General features: G+C 45.9%; 1 protein-coding gene across 1 annotated transcript in view; it reads right to left on the bottom strand.

The window, feature by feature from the left end:
* Positions 1-15,924, bottom strand: part of LOC120049154 (staphylococcal nuclease domain-containing protein 1-like) — a 311,592-nt gene that overhangs the window by 232,269 nt on the left and 63,399 nt on the right. The window contains 1 exon segment of the mRNA XM_038995382.1: positions 11,637-11,778. Within this exon segment, the coding sequence (XP_038851310.1) occupies positions 11,637-11,778 (142 nt within the window).

Here is a 15,924-nt window from a genome sequence, read left to right as displayed (position 1 = left end):
CGAGAGAAATCTTCACATTTTCTGACAAACTCTGCTTCGTTATGGAACAAATCTAAATTGAAAATAGGGGGACACATGGTTTTCTGGAAAGATTGGTATAGAAAGGGGATAACGAACATTGGTTGTCTATATCAAGTAAACTTGTTTAACTCTATTGAATAACTAAAGTCCAAGTATAATTTACAGAAACAAGGCTTTTGGAGGCATCTCTAGCTTAGCTCAGCTTATGTTTAAGGTAGGACAGAGTAACAACAAATTCCCTGTACATTCCGAAGTGTTAAGATAGAAATTCTTTGCAAATCACCACATACCGCATACATACCGGTATGGCACGTAGCTAGGAGGATGGTATGGCACGTAGCTAGGAGGATGGTATGGCACGGAGCTAGGAGGCTGGTATGGCACGGAGCTAGGAGGCTGGTATGGCACGGAGCTAGGAGGCTGGTATGGCACGGAGCTAGGAGGCTGGTATGGCATGGAACTAGGAGGCTGGTATGGCATGGAGCTAGGAGGCTGGTATGGCACGGAGCTAGGAGGCTGGTATGGCACGGAGCTAGGAGGCTGGTATGGCATGGAGCTAGGAGGGGTGAGGCTGGTATAACATGGAGCTGGGAGGGCTGAGTGCGGCGGGGGGTAAATGCACCACACGGAGCCGCTTCCTGCTGGGCGAGTCATCCCTCCCCCTCCTCCCTCTCCGTGTATCTCCCCATGCTCCCTTCAGATCTCTCATCATACCCTAGACCAAGGATGGTTACCTATGATGGGGATGAAGGCCACAAAAAAATCTGGACTCATGAGGGGCCGCAGTGGTTTGCAGGTCTGTGTACCCACACATGCAGTCAGAGCCTGACGTAGCCTTTTGAGGACCCTAAGCAGAATGTTTTTTTAGTGGACTCCCTCTTGACAGCAGAGAAAAAATGTACGTTTTAGAGTTCATTTCCTGCCATTCTACACATTTTGCCATGAGGCGGAAATAAATGTTAGCAGTTTTAAATAAGATATCTGAGTGAGTGACTAACAAAATCAATGGGGGCCCCTCGGTTGGTAATTCGACCATGATTCCTATAAGTTTAGATAGCTGGCAGCTAGACTAACTTACCTCCCAAAAAAGAGTTTTGCTGACATGCGCTAATTGAGTGACTGTCAGTCAAATCAATCAAAATGTATTTATAAAGCCCTTTTTACATCAGCAATTGTCACAAAGTGCTTATACAGAAACCCAGCCTAAACTCCAAAGAGCAGGCAATACAAATTAGAAGCATGGTGGCTAGGAAAAACTCCCTAGAAAGGCTGGAACCTATGAAGAAATTTAGAGGAACCAGGCACTGAGGGGTGGCCAGTCCTCTTCTGGCTGTGCCGGGTGGAGATTATAAGAGTACATGGACATTAACTGACAAAAGAGAAAAACTGCAGGGCCTCCCGAGTGGCGCAGCGGTCTAAGGCACTGCGTCGCAGTTAGGTGAGGGTTTGGCCGGGGGGGCTTTACTTGGCTCCTCACGCTCTAGGGACTCCTTGTGGCGGGCCGGGCACCTGCAGGCTGACCTCATCGTTAGTTGAACTGTGTTCCCTTCGACACATTGGTGTGGCTGGCTTCCGGGTTAAAAGAGCGGGTGTTAAGAAGCGCGGTTTGGCAGGTTGTGTTTCGGGGGAAGCATGACTCGACCTTCGCCTCCCGACACCGTTGACGAGTTGCAGCGATGAGAAAAGGGGGATAAAATACATCAAATTATAAAAAATATAAAAGGAAAAAATATAGATACAAAAAAAACTTTGATGCACAAACAAATGACACCTTGTGTATTCTACCTCTCAACAGTAAGTTGAGACCCTGCGTGGTGGAGGGGAATTGATCCGTTGGCCTACAAAAGGGGGTCAGCAGTTGCCCATCCCTGACCTAGAGAAACCCTTAGTGCACAAAAGCACATCAGCGTCATGTAATCTGCAATCCATGCGTCTTGTCTGATCGCATCTTAGTGTTCTCCAACCCTCACTGCCTCAGACCTGTCTGGATGGTGTGGTCATAGATGTTAAACTAGTGATATTACGTTTTATATATTCTTATTCCATCTCGATGGATGTGACTGACTGTAGTCACATACAGGTGAGCCAGACTAGAGGAGTTGAGGTACGACAGGGCAGTGACAATGAATGATCTTTCACCATGTCCCTTTATCCAGGTCAGACACTCACCCCATTCATTCACTTTCCTTTTCAGAGTGCAAGCACATGATCAACCTGCCAAGCACATGATCAACCTGGCAAGCACATGATCAGCCTGGCAAGCACATGATCAGCCTGCCAAGCACATGATCAACCTGCCAAGCACATGATCAACCTGCCAAGCACATGATCAACCTGCCAAGCACATGATCAACCTGCCAAGCACATGATCAGCCTGCCAAGCACATGATCAGCCTGCCAAGCACATGATCAGCCTGCCAAGCACATGATCAACCTGTTAATATCAGTACTAGGCCTGTGTTCACATTCATATCCATCAATGTCATCATGCAACAATAAGCAACATTTATTTATTTCCAAGAAACTGCATTTCTCCTTCAAAGAGCAAAGCAAGGCAGTGATTGTAGAGTGAGCTAAAGCTCATTGTATTACAGTCATTCACTATGGCCAACTTCACTCGCACTTTGCCTGCCTATCTACAATGGATGACTGATACAAACCATTTCCCCCAACATCACTCACAACAAGGAAGTTAACAGTAGACATTATATACCACTTCCATGGTTAACGGAGGAAAAGGAAAGAATTGCATGAGGACAAAAAAAGAGATTGAGCGAGAACGAGAGAGCAAGAGAGAAAAAGCCTGACAGTGAATAAAAGAGACAGTAGATGTGAGAAGAAAAAAAATGAGTGACTGATATTGAAAAGAGATTCAATGTTTTTTTAGTAGGGACAAAAACAGGAAAATGCAACTAAAAAATAAGAAACCTTTTTATTGTTTTGTCATTCATTAACAATTTACAAACTGGTGAATATTTTCCTTCTACAACAGAGCTAATGAAAAACATGAAGACGAGGAGAACTCCTTAATGAACTGCCTCATCAGACAACCAGAGAAATTCACAGGATCCTTTTTCATTATGCAGGTTTATGGGACTGCTCCAGACACACACACCACCCACACCCACTACCTGGTTGCCAGCTAGTTCAGTAACACACACACACACACACACACACACACACACACACACACACACACACACACACACACACACAGTCTCTGGGCTAAAGCTGCTCCATCTCTCAGCTCCCAATTTCCAGGAAGTGAGTGAATCTCCATAAGCTGCAGTGCCACAGACAGCGAGACAGTTAAAAAGAAAGTGACGTTTCACTTTAGCTTAACTTCATATTCATCATCTCCAGCATCACCATTAGTGAAAATGGTGTGTTTCTATGTTGTGCATTTAAAAAGAGAAACGATAAGGTGTGCATCATGCGATTTTAACCAATTGTGAGTAGGCATTACCTACTAACTGTCTGCTGATTGGTTGATGATGTCATTGGAAACACTTATCTTTATCTTTTTTTATACAAAACTGCCATTTTTACATATGTTGATGTTGGGGTGCTGGAGATGATGAATTGGAAGTTGAAAGTTTTTAAAATGTCCCTTTAAGCTAGCTCAATACAACACACACCGCACCCACAGGGATTAAGCAGACACACCAACACTTTGCCTATTCCCAGGGCAGGCAAACACACAAAATGGGATGTTCTCTCTTCATGTGCAAGCTTTAGCCTTTTGAAACTTTTCATCTTTTCCTAGACAAGCGTCTTATTTACCCTGCAACACAAGCGTCTTATTTACCCTGCAACACAAGCGTCTTATTTACCCTGCAACACAAGCGTCTTATTTACCCTGCAACACAAGCGTCTTATTTACCCTGCAACACAAGCGTCTTATTTACCCTGCAACACAAGCGTCTTATTTACCCTGCAACACAAGCGTCTTATTTACCCTGCAACACAAGAGTCTTATTTACCCTGCAACACATCTTTGAAAGGACATCATGTCCACTTCACCCCCCCCCCTCCCCCCTCCCCATTCTAAATGTGATTTCTGTCATTCTGAGCACCGTGGTGGAGACCCTAATCACATTACACACCTAATGCATATGGTTTCGGTAAATATCTCAAATGTCAGGTAAATTAAAATGCTGCCTTTCAAATGTCAGGTGCCACATTTTCATAACGGAAAGCCTGATTCATGTCAGTCACCAGTCAACTCCATTACACTCAAAAGTTACTTCAACTTCAACCAGTGAATCGATGGCAAGCTATGCTAGTGATTCAACCAGTCACCCCGTACACTAAAATTGATATATTTAAGGGGTATACAGTAGGTCGATAACGATAATTTCAAACAACATTCCCAGCTAATGAGAAAACTGTCACAGTATTTAATTTAAGAAAATGAAAGACTTCAAGAAACCTTGGAGCTAATTTGTATAGGCGCCAACAGCAGATTGAGGTATTTTTACATTCATACCCCACCAGAAGGGCGTGGCCACTGTGAAACTTCCTTCCATGAGGGACTATCCTGTTGTCTCCTTTCGTCCTATTTTTTGGTCCTATTGAACACAACACACTTCTAGGCCTTCTGTTCTTTCCTTTTTTCCTCTCCCTCTCCACGAAAGAAGAAACCCACTCCATCGCATGAAAGTTGCATGTGGATAAGAGAAGAGGAGTTGAGAGGAACATCCCTTCTTCCCCAGAGCACCCCTCCGGCCCACTCTGAAGTGGGGCTTCTCTCTCTGTATCCCCCTCCCTTCCTCCCTCTCTCTTTTGAGAGCCTCTCTCCCTCTCCTCTTGGTTCTTTTAGGGAACAGGAGCACTCCCCGGAAAACTCCGGAAGGAAGGAAAGCAAGTAGGAAGGGGAGGGAGAGGGAGGCTTTGAGGTGTCTCCATGGAGTAGACAGGAGTGAAGGGAGAGAAAAACAGAAGTCTCTCTCCAGCCTCCCTTTAAAATAAATATCTAAAGGGGAACTGTGCTCACAAGCGTACGTGGTTTAGAGAGAAAGGTGGTTTACCCGAGGAGAGACGGTAGGGGATAGACAGAGAGCGCAAAACAATGCAGACCCAATAGCACCTAGCAGAGGAATAGGCCTACCTGCAAGGCATGACTCTGCATGGCAGAGCTCTTTACAGGGGTCTACACAGTCTACGCAAACAGGGCCCTTAAAGAAGCATACTAGGATTGGTACATCCATTTTGGGACTTTTTAATTAATGATTATAGGCATTATATACATTAATAAATGTTGAATACCAGATTGTTTTTACTGTTGAAAAGCGATATCACAAGTATAAACACAGTAAAGTACACACACTAAAGGGTTTGGAGCTAAGCGTTGTTTTTTTTTAGACAACTAGGACGCAGCTTATGGACATGCCTGTATAGAACACGTATTTTAGAAACCAGCTCTATTCTCCCACAGCTAGCGAAGAGGAACGTGGCCCTTATTCTTGGTGAATAAAAATACATCCACAAAGGGTGTGGTGCAGTGGTCTAAAGCACTGCATCTCAGTGCAAGAGGCGTCACAACAGTCCCTGGTTCGAATCCAGGCTGTATCACATCCGGCCGTGATTGGGAGTCCAATAGGGCTGCGCACAATTGGCCCAGCGTTCTCCGGTTTTGGCCGGGGTAGGACGTCATTGTAAATAAGAATTTGTTCTTAACTGACTTGCCTAGTTAAATAAAGGTTAAATAAAAAAAGTGTGTGTGTGCGCGTTGAAATCACATTCATTTATAAAGCCCTTTTTACATCCGCAGTTGTCACAAAGTGCTTATACAGAAACCCAGCCTAAAATTGTTTGAGAAAGATGCAAAAAAAAGTTGCCGCTCTGTTACTTGCCTCAGGCTGCACGTGCTCTTCTCATATTTCACCCATCAGACTATTCTCAATGAAATCTTTATTAATAGTTACAATTTGTTTAGATTTAGAATGGGCCATTATCAAAATGGGCAGGAACAGGGGCAGGGGAAAAAAGAGATGTCATCTGTATGTACTCGAATAGCGAATGGAGCCGCTTTCCTTTCAATCATGCCGGGTAGGCTACTCCGGTTTTATAGTAAGTGTGTGCTTAATATAAGCAACTGAGAAATAAATATAGTAGCACCTGGGATCCTCTTTAGTAGCAACCTTGAAAAGTCTGCTTTCACAGAGGGTTGCATATAGAAATACGAGCTTATAGGAAGACTTATTTCACTCCACACATCAACCACTGAGGAGCATGCAGCCTCTTGCTGAGCGACAGGTGATATTTCACCTAAACTCTGTGTAACATGGCTTCTCCAACCCTGTTCCTGCAGCTACCCAGAGTTTAACTTTGGAAACAAAGTGAAATCTGTTCTGGAACATCAATAGTAACTTGTTTTCACAACAAAACATTTTTCATTAAACTGTTCAAAGCCCTGTTCAAAGCCCATGCACATTTGTGGCCTGCTGGAGGTCATTTTGCAGGGCTCTGGCAGTGCTACTCCTTGCACAAAGGCGGAGGTAGCGGTCCTGCTGCTGGGTTGTTGCCCTCCTACGGCCTCCTCCACGTCTCCTGATGTACTGGCCTGTCTCCTGGTAGCGCCTCCATGCTCTGGACACTACGCTGACAGACACAGCAAACCTTCTTGCCACAGCTCGCATTGATGTGCCATCCTGGATGAGCTGCACTACCTGAGCCACTTGTGTGGGTTGTAGACTCCGTCTCATGTTACCACTAGAGTGAGAGCACCGCCAGCATTCAAAAGTGACCAAAACATCAGCCATGAAGCATAGGAACTGAGAAGTGGTCTGTGGTCACCACCTGCAGAATCACTCCTTTATTGGGGGTGTCTTGCTAATTGCCTATAATTTCCACCTTTTGTCTATTCCATTTGCACAACAGCATGTGCAATTTATTGTCAATCAGTGTTGCTTCCTTTGTGGACAGTTTGATTTCACAGAAGTGTGATTGACTTGGAGTTACATTGTGTTGTTTAAGTGTTCCCTTTATTTTTTTGAGCAGTGTATATATACAGTGGGGCAAAAAAAGTATTTAGCCAGCCACCAATTGTGCAAGATCTCCCACTTAAAAAGATGAGAGAGGCCTGTAATTTTCATCATAGGTACACTTCAACTATGATAGACAAAATGAGAGAAAAATTAAAAATAGGTATGATTGGTGAAATTCACTGAAAACCCTCACTAACACACGGTTATATTTACATTATTGCAATTGTCATGTAGCCTACTTTTGGCCTGCTAAAAGCCTAACCACCAATCAACCAACATTATGGACTAAATATTCAATTCCTGATGCTGCAGGATTTTGTTGTGACAATATAGGTCAAATTAAAGTAAGTAGTGCTCACGAGTCAAAAACGGTCCCTGAAAATGGTGCAGAATTGTGAACGGCGTCATCTATTTCTATTCCTATGATAGGTTAAGACATTCAATTTCTGTATATATTTTTTACAATTCATATGATATGTTACAAAATCCAATATGAAAATGTGTTTAACGGATTTGTAAGGGCTTAAGATCCAGGACTGCATCTTTAAGCTCATATACAGTGTCTTCACAGTGTCTTCACAGTGTCTTCACAGTGTCTTCACAGTGTCTTCGTATTCACACCCCTTGACTTTCACATTTTGTTGTGTTACAGCTGGAATTCAAAATGGATTCAATTGAGATTTTGTGTCACTGGCCGACAGACAATATCAAAGTGGAATTATGCTTTTAGATTCTTTTTCAAAATAATTACAAATGAAAAGCTGAAATGTTGAGTCAATAAGTATTCAACTCCTTTGTTACGGCAAGTCTAAACAAGTCACATAAGTTGTATGGGCTCTGTGTGCAATAATAGTGTTTAAATAAGAAGTTGTTCTTAACTGACTTGCCTAGTTAAATAAAGGTTTTTAAAAAATTGTTTAACATGACGTTTGAATGACTACATAATTTCTGTACCCCACACATACGAGCAGTGAATTTCAAACACAGATTCAATCACAAAGACCAAGGAGACTTTCCAATGCCTCAAAGGGCAACCATTGGTAGATAAACAGACATTGAATATCCCTTTGAGCATGGTGAAGTTATTAATTACACTTTGGATGGTGTGTCAATACAACCAGTCACTACAAAGATACAGGCTTCCTAACTCAGTCGCCGGGGAGGATGGATCAACAACATTGTAGTTACTCCACAATGCTAACGTTATTCACAGAGTGAAAAGGAAGCCTGTACAGAATAAAACATATTCCAAAACATGCATCATGTTTGCCACAAGGCACTAAAGTAATATTGCAAAAAATGTGTCAAAGCAATTAACTTTTTGTCCTGAATACAAAGGTGGTATGTTTGGGGCAAATCCAATACAACACATGACTGAGTACCATTCTCCATATTTTTAAGCAACGTATTAGCTGCATCATGTTATGGGTATGCTTGTAATTGTTAAAGACTGGGGAGTTTTTTTTTTATATATAAAAAAAGGAAAACCTGGTTCAGTCTGCTTTCCACCAGACACTGGGAGATGAACTCACCTTTCAGCAGGACAATAAGCTAAAACACAAGGCCAAATCTACACTGAAGTTGCTTACCAAGAAGGCAGTGAATGTTCCCGAGTGGCCGAGTAACAGTTTTGACTTAAATCTACTTGAAAATCTAGCAATAATCAACAACCAATTTGACAGAGCTTGAATTAATTTTTTCAAGAATGAAACGGGCAAATGTTGCACAATCCAGGTGTGTAAAGATCTTAGAGACTTACCCAGAAAGACTCAAAGCTGTAATCGCTGCCAAAGGTGCTTCTACAAAGTATTGACTCAGTGGTGTGAATACTTGTGTAAATTAGATATTTCTGTATTTCATTTTCAATGCATTTGAAAAATATATTTTCACTTTGTCATTATGGGGTATTGTGTGTAGATGGTTGAGGGGAAAAAATCTATGAAATCCATTTTGAATTCAGGCTGTAACAACAAAATGTGGAATAAGTCAAGGGGTATGAATACTTTCTGAAGACACTGTAGTGCACTATTTTTCATCAGGGCCCTGGTCAAAAGTAGTGCACTAAGTAGGGAAGAGTGTGCCATTTGGGACGCCTTGTGACATTTCACACAGGGTTACAGAGGGAGATAGGTGCATAAAACATGGAGATAACTTTGACACATTGAGAGGACATGAAGATGGGAGTGGGGTAGTGTTAGTAGATACGGGTATGTAGGGTGAGAGATAACGGGGTAGTGTTAGTAGATACGGGTATGTAGGGTGAGAGATAACAGGGGGTAGTTATGTTATGCCAACAGTACTATATATCAGGGGTCTCTAACCTCAATAAGAACCACAGAGGCGCACATGAACTCTGGGCAATACACACACATACAATGGACAATACACAACATACACACACGTGACACACGCAGACAAAGACGTAACACGACATCAAAGGCAAAGGCATGACCACACAAACCCACAGGCAGCAATAACACACACACAAATAAATGAATAAACTATTACACACACCCCCACACCTTCCAGGAAAGGTGAGGGTGGTCAGGATGCAGTGCGGTGGCTAATCATAACGGAAGCACCTCATATTAAAAAGGGGAGCAAGGATCGTTTGTATCAATCAGCGTTAATCTGGCCTTAATGTGTTTATTAAAGACAACATGAACTGTCATTTCCTAGCAGAAAACCTTTTTACCGGGGAACGACCTTAATCAAATAAACAGGCTCTGTGCCATAATGTGCTTATTGTCATATGGTAATAACCCCTGATTGAATAAAATAATTTCCAATGACAGAAAACACAAGCACGCAAGTGTGTGTGTGTGTGTGTGTGTGTGTGTGTGTGTGTGTGTGTGTGTGTGTGTGTGTGAGAGAGCGTGCTTCAAGTTATAATGTCAGATTTCCAACCAGTCTTAATAAAGGCCTAGGTGGTTTGGTGGAGAGAGAGGGTCAAGTCAAAATGCCTGGCGGAGAAAATAATTAATTACAAAAACCAACGACAAAGGGGAAAGACATTTAGAAACAAATTACCAAATTAATTAAAACATTTACAATGGAAGACATGCACAATTAAACCGGGGATGATGTTATCATGAATATATGGTGGTGTCCTGTTGGGAAATGAATGAAGTGGGTTCTTCTTTTGTTTGGTCAATGACAGAGCTGAAATAGAGACCGATAGATAGATGCCTGGATTAGATGTAATGCTTCTATTACGGCTAGTCGAGTAAATGGAGTCTCATCTAATCTAAAACACACAAGCATTCCTGCTATCGACTGATTCTGATCTAAATTGTCTGCACAAATCAACCTGAGCTGCCAGACAGAAAGCTGAGCTGCCAGACAAAGTATAAATGCAACCATAACCAATCTACAGTACATTGTAGCCTATATTTCTCTTGCAACTGTTTCCCGGGCACAAAATGGTCACCTCATACCCCAAATGCCCTCTAGACCAGGGCTCTACAACCCTGTTCCTGGAGAGCCACCGTCTTGTAGGTTTTCAATCCAGTCCCAGTTGTAACTGACCTGATTCATCTTAGCAAGCAACTATTTTCTAGAATCAGGGGCACTAGATTAGGGTTGGAGCAAAAACCTAGAGGACGGTGGCTTTCCAGGAAGAGGGTTGGAGAGCCCTGCCCTTGACACTGATTTACAATCAGTTTTGCGTTCATTCACCTGGCTTGGCACAAAATGTCAGACGAGGCAGAGTGGGGAGGTCGCTGGCAGGGATCCAGTGTGTGTGTGTGTGTGGGGGGGGGGGGGGTCAATGCCCGCATGAGGTGAAAGGTCACATCAGCTACACGCCATCCCAATGGTGCCAGGGGCCGGCTGGCGTGGTTTCACCAGAACCCTGTCGACCTTCGTAGTGAATGACTGCTAACAGCTGGGCGCTCCGCTAGCTCTGCTATCAGACACCGTGACCTCTGAGCTGGGGCCGTGACGCTGCACCTGGCTTGATTTGTCTGGCACACACACACACACCTCTCCTTACGTACTGTACACACACACATACTCCTCTCCTCACGTACTGTACACACACCTCTCCTCACGTACTGTACACACACCTCTCCTCACGTACTGTACACACACCTCTCCTCACGTACCCTACACACACCTCTCCTCACGTACTGTACACACACCTCTCCTCACGTACTGTACACACACCTCTCCTCACGTACTGTACACACACCTCTCCTCACGTACTGTACACACACCTCTCCTCACGTACTGTACACACACACCTCTCCTCACGTACTGTACACACACACCTCTCCTCACGTACTGTACACACACACATACATACACTCCCCTACTAGCCTATGTTTTTATTAAACTGGAAGTAAACAAAAACAAATGTTGGTTACAGAGTTAAAAGACTGATAACTAATAGTCTAACCAGGCGCCGCTCCAATCTCTGAGGTAGCCAACAAGATGGCGCTGAAAGACACGTCGCCCTGTTAGCTCCTAGCACAAGCATTTCGCAGCACCTTATATTCCTGCTGTAAACTGTATATGTGACGTATACATTTGATTTGTGTGTAACTGGAAGAAAGTTACCTAAACCAGGATGTAATTCGCTAAACCAGGAAGTTGCCTAACGGCCCTCGCGGATGGACTACTTACCGGCGAGGAGGAAGGTGATGAGGCAGGTCTCTTTGGGCATGTAGAGTTTGAGGCGGGAGCCACTGAACACGTATTCTACCACCGCCTCTGAGCGGCCCGCTCTCTGGAGGAAAGGCAGGAACTGCTTGGCCTTCTGTGTTTCCTGGAGAAGAAAGAAACATGTTCAGAGAAGCAGCTTCACCCTAGCAATGCAGATCTTCATGTCAATTGGATGGTCTGATAGTGGATCATACACCTCCGTCTTAGTCCATCCACTTCATATGCAGATCTTCATGTCAACTGGATGGTCTGATAGTGGATCAAACACCTCAGTCTTAGTCCATCCACTTCATATGCAGATGAGTAAATTAGGTTGAAGTTCATTGCGTGGGGTTTCTCGGTAAAGGTGAACGGACCGATGATTTCACCATGACATTGCTAGGCCTCATATCTCTCTCTCTGTCCCTTTCTGGTGAGTCACTGGCTTGGTGGGTACACCAAGGCCAGAATTACAAGCGTGGCTAAATCATTGCCTATTCAGACAGGCTGATGAATTAATGGCAGAGAGAGAGAGAGAGTTATATTAATAAATACACAGCTAGGCAGGCAGGCTAAGGCAGGCAGGCCAATGCAGCCACAACAAACCAGGCAGTGACTCACTAGCACTCTCTCATGATTTAGATGTAGTGGGGTGGGGGGTGGGGTGTAGAGGAAGAGAGATGTGTTCTGGCAAAACAGATGTACTGGCTGAGGAGGATGAGGAAATATGTAGTTGACAAGGTGGAACTATTCCATCAAGCACCAGGTAGCTCAGGATTGCAGGGTGCAAAGTCAACATTGCTGTGGTGATTAAAGTTACTGGGCAGGAATCTAGCCCTAAACTAAACATTATTTCTCTGTTCAGATGAACTCTTGGGATGGAGAAAGGTGGGCAATAAGGAAACAGGTGAACACACACACATATAACAGCGGGCTGGGGGGCAGGAGTCAGGAGGGACTGTGTTTATGTAACCTGTGTGTTGGGGGGTGAAGAGAGAGAGAGAAGTGCCCCAGTGCCATATCCACTCAGCACCTTTGTATGTACTGTATATGTATATACACACATCCCACTGTACTCCAATATATATCCCCACTGTATTGTTCTCAATATAACCCACTCCATCTACATAATCCCTCTCTGTAATATCCCTGTGTGTGTGTGTGTGTGTGTGTGTGTGTGTGTGTGTGTGTGTGTGTGTGTGTGTGTGTGTGTGTGTGTGTGTGTGTGTGTGTGTGTGTGTGTGTGTGTGTGTGTGTGTGTGTGTGTGTGTGTGACAGGCGGAGATTTTTGCATTTTTATTAGAATGCTCATTACATTAGCCTGGCCCAGCCAATACAGCCCGGCCACTACAGCCCCCACGGCCCGGCCACTACAGCCCGGCTCTCCAGCCAAGAGGGAGCAGTACTTTAAGATGGAGGAAGACACACACACACGCTTGTTCTCCCTGACTGGCAGAAGTCATCAACAGATTGACATGGTATCAAGAATCTATTCCTGGGCGGCTGTCAGTCTTCAGAGTGACGGGGAAACAAGCTGACATGCAAATGTGTCATATCACCCTCTAATATGGCTGCAGTGAAACACAGAGGGCTGCTGAGAGAGATGGAGCGTCTTTAGAGGGGGGGCTGGGCAAGATCAACACACACAGGTACAGACAGAAAGATGCATGCACACACCTCATTACACTGGAGAACAGTGTGTGTGTGTGTGTCTATGCGGGCGTTAAACAATAACACACGTCCTAGACTGACTGCCCAGTCCATTAAAGCACGGACAAGCCTTCTCGTAAAACAAAGACGTAAGGTGGACAGAATGAGAGGGAGGGAGTGTCCCCAGCCGTCATTCCTTTATGTGCTTTAACGTACGTGGTCCATGGAGAGAGTGTGGAGAGAGAGAGAGAGAGAGTGTGGAGAGAGAGAGAGAGAGAGAGAGAGATAGAGAGAGAGTGTGGAGAGAGAGAGAGAGAGAGTGTGGAGAGAGAGAGAGAGAGAGTGTGGAGAGAGAGAGAGAGAGTGGAGAGAGAGTGGAGAGAGAGTGGAGAGAGAGTGGAGAGAGTGTGGAGAGAGTGTGGAGAGAGTGTGGAGAGAGTGTGGGTACGGACGTGCATCTCATTACTCCCCGTTAACACGTTTTATGGCCACGGAGTAAAATCTAATCTTCATTTAGTGAGCAGCCCAATCAATTTTCATAAGCAGAGACGCTCTCTGCTGTCCCTGGAACACGTAAACAACTTCCTAGATGACTTTATTAACGCAGAGGGATCTATATTTAGATCAGCCTTTATTGCTATAATATGGGGGGGGGGGGGGGGGGGGGGGACTGGTATTATGGATATTACTTAGAGTGATTAATCTATAGATCAGATGACAAGGTTTGTCCTGGGGAGTGGTTTGGGAGAGACTGGAGGGCATTGAGACTGGTGGGTCAAGGTTTGTCCTGGGGAGGGGTTTGGGAGAGACTGGAGGGCATTGAGACTGGTGGGTCAAGGTTTGTCCTGGGGAGGGGTTTGGGAGAGACTGGAGGGCATTGAGACTGGTGGGTCAAGGTTTGTCCTGGGGAGGGGTTTGGGAGAGACTGGAGGGCATTGAGACTGGAGGGTCAAGGTTTGTCCTGGGGAGGGGTTTGGGAGAGACTGGAGGGCATTGAGACTGGTGGGTCAAGGTTTGTCCTGGGGAGGGGTTTGGGAGAGACTGGAGGGCATTGAGACTGGTGGGTCAAGGTTTGTCCTGGGGAGGGGTTTGGGAGAGACTGGAGGGCATTGAGACTGGTGGGTCAAGGTTTGTCCTGGGGAGGGGTTTGGGAGAGACTGGAGGGCATTGAGACTGGTGGGTCAAGGTTTGTCCTGGGGAGGGGTTTGGGAGAGACTGGAGGGCATTGAGACTGGTGGGTCAAGGTTTGTCCTGGGGAGGGGTTTGGGAGAGACTGGAGGGCATTGAGACTGGTGGGTCAAGGTTTGTCCTGGGGAGGGGTTTGGGAGAGACTGGAGGGCATTGAGACTGGTGGGTCAAGGTTTGTCCTGGGGAGGGGTTTGGGAGAGACTGGAGGGCATTGAGACTGGTGGGTCAAGGTTTGTCCTGGGGAGGGGTTTGGGAGAGACTGGAGGGCATTGAGACTGGAGGGTCAAGGTTTGTCCTGGGGAGGGGTTTGGGAGAGACTGGAGGGCATTGAGACTGGTGGGTCAAGGTTTGTCCTGGGGAGGGGTTTGGGAGAGACTGGAGGGCATTGAGACTGGAGGGTCAAGGTTTGTCCTGGGGAGGGGTTTGGGAGAGACTGGAGGGCATTGAGACTGGAGGGTCAAGGTTTGTCCTGGGGAGGGGTTTGGGAGAGACTGGAGGGCATTGAGACTGGAGGGTCAAGGTTTGTCCTGGGGAGGGGTTTGGGAGAGACTGGAGGGCATTGAGACTGGTGGGTCAAGGTTTGTCCTGGGGAGGGGTTTGGGAGAGACTGGAGGGCATTGAGACTGGTGGGTCAAGGTTTGTCCTGGGGAGGGGTTTGGGAGAGACTGGAGGGCATTGAGACTGGTGGGTCAAGGTTTGTCCTGACCAGGGGTTTGGGAGAGACTGGAGGGCATTGAGACTGGTGGGTCAAGGTTTGTCCTGGGGAGGGGTTTGGGAGAGACTGGAGGGCATTGAGACTGGAGGGTCAAGGTTTGTCCTGGGGAGGGGTTTGGGAGAGACTGGAGGGCATTGAGACTGGAGGGTCAAGGTTTGTCCTGGGGAGTGGTTTGGGAGAGACTGGAGGGCATTGAGACTGGTGGGTCAAGGTTTGTCCTGGGGAGGGGTTTGGGAGAGACTGGAGGGCATTGAGACTGGTGGGTCAAGGTTTGTCCTGGGGAGGGGTTTGGGAGAGACTGGAGGGCATTGAGACTGGTGGGTCAAGGTTTGTCCTGGGGAGGGGTTTGGGAGAGACTGGAGGGCATTGAGACTGGTGGGTCAAGGTTTGTCCTGGGGAGGGGTTTGGGAGAGACTGGAGGGCATTGAGACTGGAGGGTCAAGGTTTGTCCTGGGGAGGGGTTTGGGAGAGACTGGAGGGCATTGAGACTGGTGGGTCAAGGTTTGTCCTGGGGAGGGGTTTGGGAGAGACTGGAGGGCATTGAGACTGGTGGGTCAAGGTTTGTCCTGGGGAGGGGTTTGGGAGAGACTGGAGGGCATTGAGACTGGTGGGTCAAGGTTTGTCCTGGGGAGGGGTTTGGGAGAGACTGGAGGGCATTGAGACTGGTGGGTCAAGGTTTGTCCTGGGGAGGGGTTTGGGAGAGACTGGAGGGCATTG

The sequence above is a fragment of the Salvelinus namaycush genome, chromosome 6 (genome assembly GCF_016432855.1).
Source record: "Salvelinus namaycush isolate Seneca chromosome 6, SaNama_1.0, whole genome shotgun sequence".
NCBI lineage: Eukaryota > Metazoa > Chordata > Actinopteri > Salmoniformes > Salmonidae > Salvelinus > Salvelinus namaycush.
The sequence above is the reverse complement of the archived record's forward strand: the minus strand, read 5'-3'. Positions and strand labels throughout refer to the sequence as shown.